We start from the raw sequence: 20,367 nt of genomic DNA on the forward strand, positions 1-20,367 counted from the left end.
AACCCCAACGTGTGATATATTGTTGGATAGGTATTTAAAAATGAATAAGGGTTTACTAACATCGTTTTTTGATAATATTAATATTTTCGGAAATAATCGCTCCTAAAGGAAAAAAAAGTGCGTCCCCCCCCTCTAACTTTTGAACCATATGTTTAAAAAATATGAAAAAAATCGCAAAAGTAGAACTTTATAAAGACTTTCTAGGAAAATTGTTTTGAACTTGATAGGTTCAGTAGTTTTTGAGAAAAATACGGAAAACTACGGAACCCTACACTGAGCGTGGCCCGACACGCTCTTGGCCGGTTTTTTATTATAGCAACACTTACTGTTCTGTGACTGAAAAGTTGCCACATGCAAAACGGTTTACATAAACAGTGGCACACTGGCACCCCTATTAATATCTATTCTTTTCTGCCAGGCTGTATTGGTCTAGCATTCAAATCGATTGACTATATTTGAAGCCACACATCGTCAGTGAGAATCTTTGCTAGATTTTCGATTGACGAGCAACAAAACATTTAAGTACATAGTACATATTATTTACTTTAATCAAAATCGTGCACATTTGGGCACTTGTGTGTGGCTTTCTCTACGATTGACAGTATAACCAGTTATTTCCATAAACTTGCTCATTATAAAACAATGTTTGTAATGAATACATGGCTTTATTACAATAAATGTGAACTAGTTAATTCATACATACATGCGGAAATGTGCCGAGATCCTGCAGAATGGATGTGTTGTACTTTAAATATTTTCTGTTAAATGATTCAGTAAGTAAATCCATCCACTGTCAATAAAGTTATATTTTATATATAAGGTGTGTAAATATTACAATAAAACTAATTATAAATGTTACCGTATGATTTGTTTATTTCTTTATAAATGTATGTACAAATAATTGACACAGCGTATAACACTTATTTTAATCTACTTTATTTATATATTATAATAGCACTCTGATTCTTATTTACAATATTTTTCTGCATTACGTAGCACAAGATTATTTTTAATTATACATGTTGATGACTATTTACAAATGTCATTTGAAATACAACTACCTCTATAAACCAAGACTAGGATGTGACTAGTCCAGTATGAACTAACGCTTACAAAGGAGTGAGAAATTATGCAAAATAGAACCCTATCACATTGAAAGAGTTTGAATTCATGTATCGCATAATATAAAGCCAAATGTTGACCTATCGATGGACCTATAGATTTGCAATAAAGTTTAGGTTACGAATAGACAATTACGTCAATTACCAACGCGGACTATCGAACTGAAATCAACTAATTTCAAAGCGCTAGACTTCATGTTTGACCATCATTGTCTGTTATGCATATGACAGTGACTTTTTATGACTATACCTCTTAGGTTTCACTTAAACTTACTATCGACAATTACACAAAGCTACGAAAAATAACGAAACTGACAACGGCGATTTGTTGCAGCGTTAGGTCCTTAGGTCTGTTTCGTTGTAGGTGTCCAGTTCCCACTATGTATTGAATATGATTAACGTTATAATAGCACCAACGTTTGCTCACGTTGTTTTGTGTTAGCAAACGCATACGTAGGTAGCCATTCGGCAGAAACCATGAAACATTGCATGCACGTGAAGTAAGAAAGCTAATCTCGAATATTTTCGTACGTTGACCCACCGTGTCCTATGTCTATCGCACACGCTTGAATATATTATATTGCTCGCGTTTTGGCATTCATTCCTGGCATCTAGGCGGGACAGCAATATTTACTCGCATGCAAAAGAGATAGGAAAAGTCGGGTACATGTACGAAATCCTTCGTGCTTAACATCTTTTTAGTAATATAATATACGAAGAAAAAGGAAGCAGAAACGGCGCTTACTGCTGAGATCGAAGATCCCGAAGAAGAACAGTTTCAAATCAACATTTATTACAGCTTTCCCGTCTTAATTCACATAACTGCAAAGGTTCTACCCACCCTCTACTTTCTAAATCCATCTATTTCTATAATGAACTGAAATTAGCATGAACAGCGCTTTACTTATTGGCGGGCGGAGGCCCTAAGAAATTCTTCAATTCCAAGTACCTATAGGTATGCGGGTTCAGCCTAGTTGGCACTGGTGGCCGCAGCCGGCGGGACAGAGCCGGTGGGACTCCATCCAGCGGCGCATGTGCGCGAGGTGGCCGCCGTGCGCGCAGCCTTGGCACCACGCGTATAGCCCGCGGACCACCTGTAAATAAGTGGAAAAGTGAAGCATTCAGCAGGTTTTAAAACCACAATTTCAGGATCTAACTCACCTGCTAAATTATATTACTCTTCGAAGGACACAAAAATATGTAACTCCGATGGCTCTTCAAGTAAGATTGAGTCAGATGTTTTTGAAGCCTTCATTGTGTAACATAATGCTGGTGACTGTAGAAACGCAACATTTGAAATATTAAGTTGTTTCTTGCTCAATCACGCTGATACATCCGAATGCTTTCTCAATACTTTAACGCGGATGAATACTCGTAGTAAAAATTTTAACACAGCGCAGAGATCACAAGGATCTGGCTTTCTCCCTCGCGTGGCACCTGTCGCAAGGTTGGTGAGGGCTCTACAGGCCGCTTAGAGTGGAGCAGGACAGACTGTGGTGTTGTCTCACCTGGTGGCACACAGCGCAGAGATCAGGCACGGATCGGGCCTTCCCCCTCGCGTGGCACCTGTCACAAGGTTGGTGTGGTCTTGTGCGTCTCGCACAGCGGCCGCAGCAGGCCGCTATACTGGTGGATTGTTGAGAAAGTGCTCGAACGGAGCCTAGCCATGCGCAGCGGATCACCTGTAGAATAGGTTACATTAGTCTTAATCGTCTCAATAGAATATTTCGGTATACGGCGCGACCGGATATATTGTGTTAGACCGGTTCAAATAACCGAAAAACCAATTCTTTGTGGGATGGAGCGGGAGGTAAACCCAAACAACGATGTATGAATTGGATGACGAAAGATAAAGAGGAATGGAAGAGGATGACGAGTTGTACCGACTGCACATAACGTGGAATAAGGGTAGGAAGAACAAGATCCTATTCTTCAAAAGAACTTAATATGTTATCCGGTTTAAAGGAAGGTTCCAATCAGTAATCAAAGGACAAAAGTAGTCCAAATACGAAAGCGTAAAAATCTAACGTCTAACGAAAGGAGAAAACGCTTTGACGCAGAAAGGCTCACCTCAGTGGCGACATTCCACAGCTTATGCCTGTGTAGTAACTCGATGTAACCTAATAGCCATTGCTCTTGTAACGCTTCATCTATGTACGGAAACAGGTCCGATCTGTAAAAAATAAATAAACGTAAGAATGTTTTATAACGCCCTTTGCCTCTTTTAAGAAATAGGAAATATCACTGGTAACATTAAGTGTGGGTAATTTCACTTTGCGCAACGAGTTTCAGAGAGACTGCTTCAGAGTGTCAGAAGTTCCAGCCTTACTGGTTATCTGATCGCCTGATACATGCGGCGATCAATAGTACGCGGTGCGTAAAACCAGAAAAATTCTCGTGTCTCATGGCGACCCTGTCCAAACTACTTGTGTTCCTGCAGGCCCACAAACACTCACCTATGTTTCTGTAACGCAACACAGACGACACACGTGCGACTCCTACAGCTGTGGGACAGTGTGCCACACTCACCTGTGCTCCTGTAGGGCCACACACACGGCGGCGGCGGTCTGCACGTCGCCGAGCGCCGCGTGCGCCTTCAGCGCGGCGGCGAGCAGCGGCGCCGTGTCCAGGCGGCACACGAGCGGTTCCGCGCGCACTGACAGCTCGCCCTCCGAGCCTGAGCCGGAGTTTGACGTGTCTTCAAGCTGTCAAGCAAGAGACAGTGAAATTGGTACTTATAAGCTGTGTATAGATTATACGCAGCAATCACTCGAACATTGGATCGCGTTGCCGCGCGCGGAAACCCCGTCTCCATTACGCGCGGCCGCCGCACGATTCAATGTTTGAGTGGTTGCCGCGCATAATCTGTACACAGTTAAATACAGAACGAAAAATTACATTAGACATTATAAACCTCAGACAACTTATCAATCATAAAAAAATCCCGTTTCATATATTTTGGCTGCCTGACACTTCTTATGGGAGAGTAGGTAACTATTTATTTCGCGTTTTCGGGATTGGTCCCATAGTAAACGTTGATCAATATGACCGAACCGTTGATGAGGTGTAAAACCGAATACGATTAACGGCAAAAAAGAACAAAAGGTGGTAAAGCGAGAAGATATTGAATAAATTAGATAATTACCGGCACGGAGGACTGTTGAGTGTAGTGGTGCTCCACAGCGGGCCCCGAGCTCGTGGACGTGCTGCCGCCTGGTGACGCGCCGCCCGCCATGTTGCCTGCAAATACATTGAAATTAGGATCCACAGTCTACATCACAAATAAAATGAAAGAGCTACCGCGCGAAGCAGTTCGGTCGATGTGTACAGACGCACATTATATACAATAAATCTCTCCTGTCCGATCGTCAGCGGACAGCGGAAATTCTGCTATCCCGCTCTACCGTATGTCTATCTCGCTCGCACCCGCAGAGGCTACGTAGAGTCTATCTCACCTGTGTGGTCGTCATAGTGGGCGGCGGTGTGATGGCGTGGGCTGGCGCGCGTAGCGGGAAGGCTTCCTCCGGGAGCGTGCAGTGTCTGTCTCACTCGTGTGTCTCGCTCGCACCCGCAGTGCGTCTCACCTGTGTGGTCGTCAGTGGGCGGCGGTGTGATGGCGTGGGCTGGTGCCCGTAGCGGGAAGGCTTCCTCCGGGAGCGTCCAGTTGGCCGCGTCTACGTCTACATAGTGTGCTGACGCTGCTGACACCCAGCCCGCTGTCTCTGTATAATGACAACAAGCTTAAAGGCAAACGACATCGACGAGCTAGCTTCTAAGTACGTACTGATCTGCAGATTCTGCACTTCGCTAAGACCGAATTTAGATTAGACATAGACATAGAAAGGCTTTATTTAATATCACATTACAATGTTAAAATTAAAATAAGTGGAACAAACAGGTTCATGATGATACAAAGACAAAATCTAAAAAATAAAATACAAAAAACATCAACGAGCTTCTAGCTACTGATTTGCACTTCGTTTTAGTGGGATTTTTATTTATTTGATTGATTATGTATGTGTATGATTTGGATTTATTATGAAATTTATGAAGTTTCAAAATGGTAAACTGGCCGATGGCCCCGGCAAGGCCAGAGGTCGCAGGTTCGAGTCCTGCCGGAGGTGAGATTTTTTCCATTTTTCCTTCAATTTAAAAATATGTACCTAATATCGCTCGCAGACGTTTCTGCATGATAAAAAAAAATCTCTTATTAGGCAGTCTTGTAATTAAGTTCTTACCATCATCGCGTCTTAATAGCCGAGTAGGCGGGACATATATGCTGTGTGTGGGGAGCCCTAGGACGCCGCTGTTGTGGAATTGGTTCTCCGCCCATTCTTCCACTTCCTCCATCGGTTCCTCTTCCACTGCACTGCAATCAAATATTATATTCGTTTATTTGTTAAGCAAAACAAAAGGTTATATATATAACTAACAATGAAATATGTCCTTCACAGATGTCATATATTACGTATATACCATAGATCAAGCAGACGTATCTGCTTAGCGTGTCAAATGAACTCCGTAATATCCACTGAGTTGTCTGTTTTTAATCGAAGCTTGCAGCTTTCGGGCGTAATTTTTGTAAGTTGAAGTCATCAAAACATTAAAAACGCCTCGTTACGTGATATTTAATTGCAATAACATAAAAATTATGAACATTCAAGGGCCTGAGACATATTTAAAATCACAGGCAGGTAACAACTTCAGTACAAAATGTAACACGCTCGGCCGCCATACAAATAGATAAACTCGATTTCTTCTATCCAAATCTAGTTCTGTGATGTCCTCATCGCACATAAAGCATAAATACAAAGTATTTATTGTTCGAATGTTTATAGTAATGTTAGTACGAGTATTTTGTAACATGCGCCTCCGCTGCTCGCTTGGCGCACTCGGCACACGAGGTCCCGCACGCGAGCCTGCGACATGTCACCTGTAGGACGGCAGCGCGGGCGGGGGCGCGCGCGGCGGCGGCGCGGGCGGCGGGGGCGGCGGCGCGCGCCGGGCCTCCGCCGCGCGCGTGCTGTACACGCAGCGGACCACGTCCCACACGTGACCGACCTAGAAAATAAATAAATGTTAGCTTCATTTTAAAACTGGTAAAGCTCCATCATGTAAAGATAATAAGGAATTTGACTGGAGTTAAAATAAAATATTTTTTCTACTCCCGTGTTGTTATTCGTCATTTACCGTGTCGTGCATAGATCGTTAAAACCCCACATAAAAGATGCCCGCCCCCGGCCGGCGCCCCGCGCACCCACGCATACGATATTATATAGCTCTTACAGCATAGTAAGGTAGCCTTTAAGGGATATAGCGGGCCGCGGGGCGTCGGCCGGGGGCGGGCGGTGGCGCGGGGGAGTGCGAGCGACAGGGTGAGTGCAGGAACATTGCAGAGGACAAGTCAAAATACTTATAGAAAACAGTGCGAATTTCACGAAAGTTATTCTAGAAAACTATTCAAAAGTAAGTGCATGGTCGTAGAAAAAGTATTGTATGCAACGGTGTTTAACTGAGTCAAAAAATACTCCTGGCGTCTTAATAACAATTTTCGGCTTCGCCTCAAATTGTTACCCACGCCACTCGTCTTTTTTGACCTCCTTTAAACGCCTGTTGCATAAAATACTATTATACCGTGCACGAAATAAAGCATCAGATAATTATAACAAAAACATGGACGAAAGTTATTTTTAAATCCGATTTCTATTTAATAAGTCAGGTAGAAATATATAAAGTGACCGAGTTGACCGTGACGTCACTCGATTCATTTTCATATAAATGCCAAATCCCACACCGGGGCAAACGACGCAACGGAGCCACGCTGTGACGTCATCGCCCAAATCAATTGTTTAATTTTATTTTTAATTTTGTTCTTTTTATTTTCTCTCTTTTTTGTTATCTAAGTTTCGTGACGCATTGGTTTTACTGTAATGTCATGTAAACATGTTTTTACTAATAAATAATAATTAGCAAGTTGTTCAAAATCGTTTTAACAGTTCTTAAAAAGAAGCTGATTTGACTAGGAGGCAAGTAGCCTATTCAAGGACGAACTGAAACTATGGAGTCAATGAGGGTCCCAGATATAAATAAGCTACCTTTATTCAAGTCAACGTTTATGTAACAATCGTGACGTGTAACGTGAGTGCCGTTGCCGACTCGGATATGATTCGCTCATTAACGCGCGTCACTTTAGCACTAAGCGTTGCCAGCTCGTGCGACGGTGCACCATGTAGCTTGTACTCCAAAGCGCAAGCTACTAGTGGCAGCAAGCGCCCAGATATAAAACTAAAAACGCGTTGTTGCTAGTTACCAAACTCACCATGTGACACTGACGCTCATTAATTAGCGCGAGTCACCTTAGTGTTATGCGTTGCCAGCTCATGTAGTTTATACTACAGCAGTTCTCGAAAAGTTTGTACAAAAATTAAGGAAAAAGTTAAATTTGTTTTTATTATTCCTATTTTGTTACCAAGATTTTTTTCATGAATTGAGATTTTAGTAAGTTTTATTTCGTCATTAAGGTTCTCTAGTATCTATATTTTCTTAATTACAACAGTTATCCTGTATATATCTTATGAAAGTCGACTTATATTACTAAATGTTAGTAACAAAATAGGATCAATTAAAATTTGCTGACGTGGCTATGTACAAAGTATTCGGGAACTGCTCACTAAAAGACACAGACTAATGGGGCCGAGCGCGCTGATGCGCCGTCCAGAGAGACGCGACGTCGCTAGCTCGCACTCACCATGTGACGCTCGTTAGCGCGAGCCACCTTAGCGTTATGCGTCGCCAGCTGGTGCGGCGGCGCGCCGTGCAGCTTGTACTCCAGAGCGCAAGCCACTAGCGGCGCGGCGGGCGCACGGGCGCGACGCAGCACGGACGCGGCGCCGTCGGGGAAGGCGCGCTCGAAGGTGGCTTGCGCGGCGGCAGTTAGCGAGCCCGCGCGGGGCTGCTTGCGGCTGGAAATATACACTGGTCAGACTATGCCAACAGAGTAAGGACCGGTTGCATCAAATCGTCTGTCACCGTTAAAGCGTTCGTTAAATTTTATTATATGGGAAGTTCCATAGACGTCTGCCGCTTGACGATGATGTGTCTGTCAAATATGGTTGATGCGACTGGCCCTTAGTCATAGTACTACGTAGAGAAGATTCACTGTATAACAAAACCCCTATTTAGGTACGTGCTTATGTCTCTGTCATAATCAGAACTATTTACATTTGAGTTTTATTACTAACTCAGTCGTCAGTTTGATTCAAAGGTCGAAACGAAATAATCTATCAACAACTCGTTCATCACTAAAATTGCAAAACACTATTACAAAGGAACCTTGTATCGAGGACTAGCCCACTAGAGATAAGAGCATCATACTCACCCTAAGCCAGGAAGGTGTCTCTCATCAGTGTGAGGGGCGGTCGGTAGGGGGGGTAGAGGGGCTTCAGGTACAGCGGAGGCTAGCTCCCCTCTCGCAGAGATGCTGACGCCCTGAGGATTCGCCCACAGCACTGGATGCGCTGCCTCACTGAAGCGATGCCGGTATAGGGAACAATCCTGGAGACAAAATAGTGTAAATGTTTTGACTGCTATAGATTTCGACGGATACCAACATGACGGTTCTTCCTTAATCTATCAACAACGGGTGGCTTACTCCCATGAGGGTTTATTATACATGCCGTCAAAGAGGATCGAGTATTATAGAGAGTTACTGTCAAAGCAAAATGTGTAATCATAGGCTCCCATCTCGACACAGGCTTAAAACTTTTGAACCTCAGTTTTGACAATTTGGCCAATATTGTTAACTTGATATGTGTTAAAATGAAAACTACTATAATAGGTACTAGAAGGACTAGAGAATGAAACTGCTATCAGAAAGTAGGTTAGGTTAGGTTAGAACTGTGACCCCCTGGAAAATGAAACTGCTATCAGAAAGTAGGTTAGGTTAGGTTAGAACTGTGAACCTCTGGAAAAGGAAACTGCTTGAAAAGTAGGTTAGGTTAGGTTAGAACTGTGACCCCCGGAAAATGAAAATACTATCAGACAGTAGGTTAGGTTAGGTTAGAACTGCGACCCCTGGAAAATGAAACTGCTATCAGAAAGTAGGTTAGGTTAGGTTAGAACTGTGAACCTCTGGAAAAGGAAACTGCTTGAAAAGTAGGTTAGGTTAGGTTAGAACTGTGACCCCCGGAAAATGAAAATACTATCAGACAGTAGGTTAGGTTAGGTTAGAACTGCGACCCCTGGAAAATGAAACTGCTATCAGAAAGTAGGTTAGGTTAGGTTAGAACTGTGACCCCCTGGAGAATGAAACTGCTATCAGAAGACAACCGTTAAAATGTCATATACTAATTTTAGCGCCATCTAGCCGAGCGTTCCCCAAAGGCACATCTCGAACACTGGCGATCATATGAAAGAGGCGCGTTCCTAGCACACATTCTAAGCTCGTGTAGGTGAACGCGGACCATGTAGAGTGAGATATGACAGGTCGACTGGTTGCGTTTTTGACAGGCGGTAACTGTGAGGTAACCGAGAGGGGGTCGGCGGCACTTTGAGCGGGGTGCGGGAGTGCCCATACTGTATTCTTTATTATACTGTACCAAAGGTGTAACGCCATCTAGGCCACCGTACCTTTTTGTCTATGGCTTTGTGGTACGTTTTTTTCTTAGACTTTGTCCGTCTATACAGAGTTACATATGTCTTTGATGGCCGTTAACCACAAAGCACAAAGTATACCCAAGAGGCGATTGGCCATGGTCATGGAAACCTGTTCGTGATTCGGCGTTTAATACTCACTCGACTAGTAGACAGGAAGGCGTCGAAGGAAGGTCGGTAGCCACGCGACGGCTGTGGCCACGTCTCTGTGCTCAGCGAACGTGGCGAGGGGAACGTGCGTCTCACGTGTAGTACAATACTCACTCGACTAGTAGACAGGAAGGCGTCGAAGGTTGGTAGCCATGCGACGGCTGTGGCCACGTCTCTGTGCTCAGCGAACGTAGCGAGGGGAACGTGGGGGCGACGTACGTCCCACACGTGGACGGCGCAGTCTAGGACTAAAGCGCAAGACGCTACGTGGTGTCTGGAATAGAGGGTTTTGATTACAAATTGTTTAATGTGCTAGTTAAGAGGAGCCGGAAGAGTTTTTACCTCTTTGGCTCAACAAAATAACTAAATAACCTAACCACAAAATTAAAAATTTGAAAAACCCCCGACTGGGACATAGTAGACCGATTTTCACGAAACATGGCTAAGAACACTCCCGACTAACTCAGCTTTCAGACAAAAAAAACTAAATCTAAATCGGCTCATCCGTTCGGGAGCTACGATGCCACATACAGACAGACAGACAGACACCCCGTCGCTTTTGAGTCGGAGGGGTTAAAAATTGCTTATTCCAATTGTATCTACAATTTAGAAAACAACGATACCTGTTTCTTTATTATGTTACTGTGTAAGTTACTTTAAAATTTACTTTGTATTTCTCATGTCAAGTGAATTGTATTCTTTTTGAGAAATAAATGTCTTAAACCATATTATAAGTCGTTAATTCACATTTATGATAATTTAAAATCGTGATAGATTACTCCATAATTTTAATTTATATTTTTGTAAGCGACCAATTTGTCATTCATCCTGATTTTGAGGGAAATGTAATATTGTTTAAAACTTTATCTTTAGAGACGAAGAAAGTTTCACTGGGTGAAATATTATAACCACCGTCCTAGAAAGTTTAATATAATATGGTTATACACAATGAATCGAGCGAGCTAACTTAACTACAAATCTGAGCGAGGCAAGTTCTTCTAAAATATAACTAAATATGAATATTGGGGACACCTTACACCGATCAACATAGCCCCAATCTAAGCAAAGCTTGTACTATGGGCGCTAAATAGGCACCGATATACCTAATATATACACCGTGCTGTAGGTCCATTATAGGAAACATATTGACAAAGTTAGTTTTCTTAAATTCGTATTTTTTTCTAAAAAAAATAATTAACTCACCTAAGTAAGTGTCATACACCTTAAATGCGGTAGAGTGGCACTGAAACTACTCGTATTAACTCACACTAAGTAAGTGTCAAAAATTAAAGAAAACTAACTATGAAGTTAACATGTCAATTAATAAATTAATAACTTTAAGCGAAATATGTAATATGTATAAACACTTTAGTTCAAAATATTGTCCTAACATAGTTGCATGCTTTATCTCTACTAACAATAGTATTCACATAAGACACTGTAAAAAGTTACCTATCAACCAGTAAGGATTAAAGTTAGAACTGATATCGGTTTCATAGCTATCTTGAAGTCGTCGTTAACACAGAAATCTCGTTTCTTAACCCTTAAATGCATAGTGATGTACCTCTATATATGCAGCATCTATTTTGGACTCTAATGACAGCATGTCAAAATTTAAATTTGAATAAATCTTCGTCAAGTAATTCGTCATTTAAGGGTTAATAGCAAGTTTTTTCAGAAAAAAGTTACGAATTAAAGAAAACAAACTATGCTATTAAACTATGAATAAATGTATTTTCTTTCTTTCTTTCTATTCTGTTTCCTATAATGGACCTAACTATATGCCGAAGTTAACGGAATCCAATAAAAACACGGTGTATATACAACGATATACTTATATAGATAAATAAATACTTATATATTAATTCGAGCGTTACTACGGTTTCAAGAGCCACCATAGGACAAAGTTTTACTCGTTCCTTGAGGATTTGTGAATTGTGTAAACTCACTTGCGATGAGGGCGCCACTTGACATGCCCGACGGACGCGATCGTGTAGATCGTGTGTTCCAGTGTCGGCTTCGCGTGTATGTCCCACACCTGTAGCAACATATTTTATGGTAGATAATAATACAGGAAGCGCCGAAAATGAGTATTAACAATAATCATTGTATGTTATAGTATAGGTAAACTTATGACCTGAATTTAAACCACTAAAACACGGATTTTTCCGTCAAATGATAGGGACCTAATATTCTCAATCGTTGGTATAGAAAAAAGTAAATATTTTAATTTATTACTCTTCATGAATCTAAGTAGACATTTGTAAGAACTATTTCACCTTAGTCTGTGCTATCATATAATATCTTACCTACCAGACATATACAAGCACACGCCCTTGATTCGTTAGACAATAGACATATACAAGGTGGCTGACCGTCTTACAACGACAAACTAACCATCATGAACCCTATCTACCTACAATAAAGCTTATATTACGTCAAATGTATGCAGATAAGCCACGAGGCTCTTATCGCGACCTACTTTCTGCAGACATATTATGTTAGATTATGCAAATTATATCAACACTCGCATTTTCCCGCGGCTTCGCTCGCGTCAAATCCGAAAATTGCAGAACTATATAAACTTCCACCCCATTTTGAGATATTGATATTGATGTCTCCAATGATAGAAACTGACCTAAAGTTAGACAGAAGTGCTAAAACATTGAAATTTATAAAATTTTAGAGGTAAAAGAGAAAAAGTATATGTCACTCTCCATTCAACTATCTCCACTTAAAAAATCACGTCAATTCATCGTACCGTTTTGCCGTGAAAGACGGACAAACAAACAGATACACACTTTCCCATTTATAACATCACAAGTATGGATATTTATAATTATAAATTGTATATAAAAGATACAAGACACAAAATCGCACTGAATAGTGACCGATTTAATCCATGACTCTTATCTATACTTTTAGCTTTCCGATTTTGAACTGTAAATGTAAGGTGTGAAGTTAATTTTGAAATGTAGGTGTTATTTTGATTTGCAGACTAAATAACGGATACAAGCGGTATTTTTGCGCTGGACCTCATTTCTGGGAGATAAGCAACATGTCTGGTATTAACAATCTGATCGTTATATTACTCCACGTTGTTTACGTGTATACTGATATTACTGATCATCGCTATCATAAGGTGTACTTATAAGACAAAGTCCCCTGCCGCTTTTCTATCATCCTTTTCATCATTGTTTTCGCTTGATTATATATACACATGCATGCATGTGTAATCACAGTGCATAGACGACTGCCATCTCTCGATACAAGCTTAAACTTTTGAACCTCAGTTTTGACGATTTGGCACATATTGTTAGCTTGATATGTGTAATGGCATCTAATCACAGGCGAATACTGGCCCTAAGTGTGCGGTGAACCCACGCAGCGCTCGGAGCGCCGCACATCCTATGACTGGATACGACCATATTTAATATGTTCCATATGTGGTACATACCTTAATAGTCTTGTCTCTCGATGCTGTAGCTAAGGCGGGTACAGTCGGATGCCAATCGCAGGCGAACACTGACCCTGAGTGTGCTGTGAATTGTACCACACAGCACTCGGAACAACGTACAAATTTAATTATGTTCCACATGTGGTACATACCTTAATAGTCTTGTCTCTCGATGCTGTAGCTAAGGCAGTTACAGTCGGATGTCAATCACAGGCGAACACCGGCCCTGAGTGTGCGGTGAATTGTACCACGCAGCGCTCGGAACAACGTACGTCCTATAACCTGGATACGACCAATTAAATTATGTTCCATATGTGGTACATACCTTGATAGTTTTATCCCTCGATGCTGTAGCTAAGGCAGGTACAGTCGGATGCCAATCACAGGCGAACACCGGCCCTGAGTGTGCTGTGAACTGTACCACACAACGCTCAGAGCGACGCACGTCCCATAACTGGACTGATCCATTTTCGGACACGGCCGCGAATGTGTGCGCCTGGTGTGGACTGAACTGGACGTCCCGTATTGATTCTGTGTTGCTGGGAAATTAAAAAATATGGCTGAAGGTATGTTTTAAAGATTCATCAACAAGATCAACTAAGTTACGTGCACAAGGAGCTTATTCTACCGAGAAAAATATGGGTGGAATCGCATCTGCCGCATTTTATCTATTACAAATCGTTTGCAATTGTATGCATTTGCGAGTGCAGAATTTCTGGCCGAAGGGCGCCGTGTTTCGGCGGTTCCGGGGCAACCTGCCGAACCCTACGCCGTGTCAGGCGACGCAACGGATCCACGCTGTTACGTCGTCGCCTAAATAGAATGTTGTTTTTTTTGTCGTCTGTTTTTTACTATTTATGTTCTATACCAATTGTTTTTATTTTTTAGTTCCACAGTGCCTTGGTTTTACTGTTATGCTGTGTAACTTATTTGAACAATAAATAAATAAATAAATAAAATAAAAATAAAAATAAATAAATATGTACGCACTTCTTCCTACCTCAGACCTATTTGTTTTTTAGATTAAATATAGCTTGATGTTAATGAATTTGATTCCACTCTAATCAAAATAAAGCTCATAATTTAGAAAACCTGCTGTCAAAGCGGACCGTAGACTCAAATGCCGGGATATCGCAAAGAGGATGATGATGATGAATTTACCTGATGAAAGTTCTGGCAACTTCTTTCATGCGCAGGTCGAAGCATTTCATGGTGCCATCTTGGGAGCCGGAAATCAGCAGTGACGGGTCTGTCAAGTGGAAGCTCACCTATGGGAACACCAAAGAATAGTCAAATAAAAAAACTGATCTTTGTTGTTGAGAAATGTCTGTGTTGTTTAACCCTTTGGTGACGGGTTAAGAATTTCACCACCCCCTTTCTACCTCTTCCTGTGGGTGTCGTAGAAGGCAACTGTGGGATATGGGTTAAATTGTCGAGAGGCTGGCAACCTGTCACTGCAATGTCACAGTTTCGTTTTCTTTCAACCCCTTATTTGAAGAGTGGCACTGAAACTTGAGTAGTTTCATATGCTCTGCCTACTCCTTCATGGGATACAGGCGTGATTGTATGTATGTTTAACCCTTTGACCGCCATAGATGTTGAAGATTCGAATATTTTTTTTTGTATAAGGTACAGAGGGGCAAATCTCGACTGGGCAGCAATTGTAACTAACATTTTTTTCCATTATTACACTATAATGTTGAACTCTACATGTTTACACTGAACACGCCTACCATATATAACCCGTGGACACTAATTAATAATGCAAACATTGTAAAACATGGATGGATGGATAAAAAATGGACCAGTTACATTTGCCCCCCAGTCGAGATTTGTCCCGCTGTACCTTATGTCGCTCGCTTTAGAAAGACACAAAAAGTAGCCTATGTTACTATCCATCCCTTCAACTATCTCCACTTAAAAAATCACAACAATTCGTCGCTCCGTTTTGCCGTGAAGGACGGACAAACAAACAGAGACACACACTTTCCCATTTATAATATTAGTATGGGTTTTCCTCCCTGATAGACTTGTCTGAATAATTGCAAAAAAATATCAACAAAAACAAAGGTACGAATCGTGTTGTCCGTTTAAGTATGGCATTATCTCAAAATTCAAGTAATTACCTATGGCTGTGCATACAAATCGACATGAAGTTATGTCAATCCTAATAATTGGACGGAGCCGAGTTCGCCCGAAGCTAAAAGTTTTTCACTGCTTATCCTAATTATTCATACCTTATTGACAGTCCTCTTGTGGTCGGAGAAGACGTGCTCCTGTTTGGAGCGCCCGGAGCGCCCGAGGTTCCACACCACGACAGCGCCATTGGTAGCAGCGGTGGCTATCGTATTCTCTGCAGTAAACATCACTTCTTTTATGCAACGTTTATTTAAAATCGCCGTCAACAGAAATTGTCAACAATGTAAACAAACCATTCTATAAAATATCAACATTCTAGCACAAATAATTAATTAAAATACGTATTATTTTAAAGGTTGAAGAGGCCCCTCTTCAATGGAGTTCTGCGAGTTTAACCGTGAACTTGATTAAGAGGGGCCTATAAACATGTCAGGCGATTTAACCAGTATCTTTTAATTAATTATTTGAATATGTCTCACGAAAGTTTAACGTGTATAATTCTAGCACAATTTTATTATTTTAAAGGTTGAAGATCATAATGTGATATGAATTGATTAAATAACACATGGATTTAGCCAGTATCTGATGAGTTAGAATGGATATTAAAGACATTTTGACTACAAGGTTTGTTTACATTGTTCACAAATTCTATTGACGGCGACTTTAGCCTGTTAGGTTAGGTTATTAGCTAGGAGCAATCTTAGATTCTGTAGATCTCAAAGCAAGTTATGAATGCACTTGTAATTTGTAAAAAATACCTCAGACAGCAAACACAAAAGCGTTCACACATGAGAATTTTTGCCTAAATGTGGATTATGTTAACGCAATTTCGCAAGCAGTCACCACAAATCTAAACATAATGGTTAAATTTTGTATATACATATATGTACACTAGGGCCTACTTGGGGAGACCGATTGGACGCCGTCCTGCTGGACACCCAAAATGTCGTTGGGCGGATAGAGTGAAAGTAGACCTCCGTGAGCTCGGCGTCGGCGAAAGCTGGCGCGATACCGCTCAAGACCGAGTCAAATGGCGTGCTCTTGTGTTGGAGGCCAAAACTCATTTTGGGTTATCGTGCCAACCAAGTAAATAAGTAAGTAAGTAATGTAAGTATTTATATGTACACTAGATGAGATTCAAGCTAAATTAATATGTATATCGTCACTACTTTTAAAAAAACTTGTATCTTCTTCTGTCAATGAAAAGAAAATTGTAGTAAGTATGTATGGGATGCATATAGACTTACTGCGTTTTAACTTTGAGAAACAGCGTGAGATACGAGATTTTTTAAAGTAGTATCGATATGTCCCATTTAGAACTCCCTCTCATACAATGACTCTTGTTACATAATTAAAGCTGTCAAATCGAAAAAAGCCCTATGTATGTGATGTCTGTAATTTTGTTCAACTTTAAGTATTTTTTGTTTTGAAAATAAACACATCTCCATTTTCCAAGTTAAATAGTCTAAACTCAATCTAAAGTTATTCCTGTGTTAGTTTCCAATCTCTTGTGCTGGAGGTCAAGATTCTTTTTGGGCTGGCGACCCAGTGAACAAGCCAGTGTCTGCATATTTAGGTATTTAAATAAATGTAAACAAAATCTACCCTCAAAAGGCTTTTAAAGCCAGTTGTTGGTAAATGGGTCATTTTTTTCAAAGTTGTCCACACCACTTTTTTGTAACATAGGTATTTCTTACGCGATTCATACTCAGAATCCTGAGGTCTTTCGATCCTGATAGGAGAAAAAAAATGTCCCAAGATTTCCATACATTTTTCAGATCTTCTACAAAATGTATGAAAAACGGTAACGGAATTGGAAAAAAGCCTAGGGACACTTTATTTCTCCTATTAGGATTGAAAGAGCTCGCGATTCTGAGTGGAAACCACATAAAAATTTCAAAATCCAAAAAAAGTGGGGTGGACAACTTTGAAAAAAATGGCTCAAATGTACAATTTTTTGTTTCTTGAAATAACTAAAAGTACAGGGTATAGTAGTAGTAGTAGTTCCCAAGAATGTTTTATGAGTAACCTTTATCAGAGAAGCTAGTACTTTAACTAATATGTAAACTGCATAATATGTTTCCTCAATATCAATATCAGAGATACAATAGTGGGTTAATGATTGTGTCCTAGATGTTCACCTTTATTTAGATTGAGTCATTGTAACAAGAACATTGAATTTAATTCCACCTGACTTGTCTAAGCAAATGAATATTATTAAAATCCATACTAATATTATAAATGAGAAAGTGTGTGTCTGTTTGTTTGTCTGTCTCTCACGGCAAAACGGAGCGACGAATTGACGTGATTTTTTAAGTGGCGTGAGTTGAGGGGATGGAGAGTGACATAGGCTACTTTTTGTCTCTTTCTAACCCCCCACTTCCCTAAAATGGGGGGTGGACGTTTATATGGAGCATTCCGCAATGTTCGTATGTAACGCGAGCGAAGCAGCGGGCAAACGCTAGTAATAAATAAAATGACAGCCCTTGGAGCTTAGGTTGGTCATACAAATTGACCCTGTGACACCCCTGGGGACCTGGGGCTGCGCTGGGCACACGCACACATTGACATCATGACCCCCGTATAAAGTTGGATCCACCCTTGATCTTAACTAACACCGTTTTTATACCTTACCCTTCCTCAAGCAGTTTTCAAACAAACAAACAAACATGCACATGCAGCTTGAACTATTTTACAACGTTTTGTGATATTTATGTAAGTATCAAAAAAATTATGCTTAAAATAAAATATGGCTCACCCTCAATAGAATTCCAGGCAACATCTATAGAAGAGAAGTTAAGGTTCAGGTTTTTGCCAACTCTAAGGTTGCACACCTCCGTGAACTCGGTCTCACCAATAGCAAACACTTTAAACACTGAAACCAACACAATTTATTATAAATTAAATTTTCATACACATCACACAATAGAGCAGCGACCTTGCTCCTGTCTTTTATTTGTAAATATATTTATTCTGTGTTAGATTAAGTTTAGTAGTTTAAGTTCCTTTTATGTTTTTATACCGTTGAGTTAAGTTTATGTACTGATTTTATGAATAAATCCACTGGTGTAAAATGTAACAATATGTACACATTTCGATCAATAAAAAAAAATACAGAACTATCTACAGTATCTACTGCTGCTAAAATAACAGGGAGTCAAACCAACATAAAAAAAAACTTGAATCAATACTATCATTGTATTATGATATTCACAGTTTAACGAACTTTAATTAGGTCAAGTCAACAAACTATTATCAACATGATTTGTAACACCAACCTTAGAATTTTAATACATTCTGGATTTTATTAAAATCTTAATAAAATTAAAAAATTAAAATATTGACGCATTTGACTAAATATGAATCATTTTTTTAAACACTTCGCAGTGTTTCACTGGGCATGGGCAATTTATTCAACAGAAAGAATAGCAACACAATGTTTTTGATCAGGTTAGGAATATAAATAAATGTATTATATTACCGTTTCTTCCAGCTATGACCACTTGAGAAGCATCTTTATTAAGAGCCAGAGCGTTCGCCGGGCCCTCCTGCGATACGCAAATAGTATTTGATGGAATCATTTTAGGATCACAAAAACAATAACACTATTCTTGCATGATCTCATTCCATTGTAGTTAACTTCGAATCGTAAACAATTACATATTCATTAGCACATTATCGACCTCCGAGCGTGTGATAGGTTAAGGACTAAACTAAAACGATAACTCGATAAGACTCCGCATTTATACACAAAAATAGTTATCTCTCCGCATCGTTTGTGTGGCTAGTCTGGCTTGACACTATTGACAGTTCGATTGACTTTGTTTTTAAAATGACGTTCAGAAGTTAGGATATGTGTTTTATGTGTTTGTCAAACATTAGAATAAAATTTTATTTTCACATGCCAATTATTTTATTAAAATTATTCTGAATGCAATTCTTTTTTTTTTGTTTTTTACACAATAAAGTTAAAAATCTCAGAAAAAATTAATTAGACTTGCATCTGAACTCTGAACATGCTCTTTGCTCTGGAACGTTATCATTTGTTAGTGTTGCCCGAAGAAAATACCACTTGTGTTTCCGGTAGGTATGCTGAATTTTAAATGAAATCATATCATATTATATGTATATTATAAAATGAAATGATGAATATATGCGATTAACACCTGTTATATCAACTAAAATGTATTTTGGAATTTACATCTACGTGTACAAGTAGTATGTCTGATATTTTGAAAAAAAATATTTAGTTCCACTTTTAAACCACTTGCTACTCTCTCGCACGTGCCAATATTGATACCCGAGCAAGCGAAAGATTCCAATATTGATTCAAAAAGTGGAATCTTGAGCGTTGCGAGGGTTTCAAGGCATTGTATGAAATTACTTTGCACTCTTGTGGATAAAATGCAATTTTGCTATCTGTTTTCGAATAGCAAAGTAAGCCTTTAACAGTTGGTGTGGTGAAAACTCATTCAGTGGTTCGAGTTGTCGAAATGAATTTTATAGATTAATAGGTAGGTACCAATACCAAGTTAGGTACAATATTATACTTTCATTATAGATAGTCAGATAATAATTAAAAGTACATGTTTTTTTAAATATCACGTCGGTGGCAAACAGGCATACGGTCCACCTGATGGAAAACGGTCACCGTAACCTATGAACGCCTGCAACTTAAGGGGTGACACATTAGCGTTGCCGACCCATTAGAAACTTGTTTTTTTAATACCACGTCGGTGGCAAACAGGCATAAGGTCCGCCTGACGGAAAGCTGTCACCGTAACCTATGGACTCTTGCAACTTAAGAGGGGTGACACATTAGCGTTGCCGACCCATTAGAAACTTGTA

The 20,367-nt window shown here is 40.1% G+C and overlaps 1 protein-coding gene across 1 annotated transcript; it reads right to left on the reverse strand.

Annotated features, from left to right (window-relative positions):
• Positions 1-851: 851 nt before the first annotated feature.
• On the reverse strand, positions 852-19,312 carry LOC125230496 (GATOR complex protein WDR24). The gene is made up of 17 exons (XM_048135666.1): positions 19,001-19,312; positions 18,278-18,394; positions 15,618-15,733; positions 14,542-14,648; positions 13,706-13,919; positions 11,873-11,961; positions 10,038-10,197; positions 8,500-8,675; positions 7,870-8,083; positions 6,055-6,182; positions 5,360-5,490; positions 4,706-4,843; positions 4,267-4,361; positions 3,651-3,826; positions 3,192-3,294; positions 2,630-2,803; positions 852-2,215 (listed from the first exon to the last, which is right to left on the reverse strand). Exons 1-17 carry the CDS (start codon positions 19,098-19,100, stop codon positions 2,087-2,089), a joined length of 2,367 nt encoding a protein of 788 aa, XP_047991623.1. The 5' UTR covers positions 19,101-19,312; the 3' UTR covers positions 852-2,086.
• Positions 19,313-20,367: the final 1,055 nt, after the last annotated feature.

This window comes from Leguminivora glycinivorella, chromosome 10, assembly GCF_023078275.1.
Source record: "Leguminivora glycinivorella isolate SPB_JAAS2020 chromosome 10, LegGlyc_1.1, whole genome shotgun sequence".
Lineage (NCBI taxonomy): Eukaryota > Metazoa > Arthropoda > Insecta > Lepidoptera > Tortricidae > Leguminivora > Leguminivora glycinivorella.

Excerpts from the sequence above, each read along its gene's own strand:
- LOC125230496 (XM_048135666.1), bottom strand. The coding sequence starts at position 19,100 with ATGATTCCATCAAATACTATTTGCGTATCGCAGGAGGGCCCGGCGAAC. Across the intron at positions 11,962-13,705 it reads CGAGGGATAAAACTATCAAG|GTGTGGGACATACACGCGAA; the intron begins GTATGTACCACA and ends ATGTTGCTACAG. Across the intron at positions 8,676-10,037 it reads CCTTCCTGTCTACTAGTCGA|GATTGTTCCCTATACCGGCA; the intron begins GTGAGTATTGTA and ends TTTTGTCTCCAG.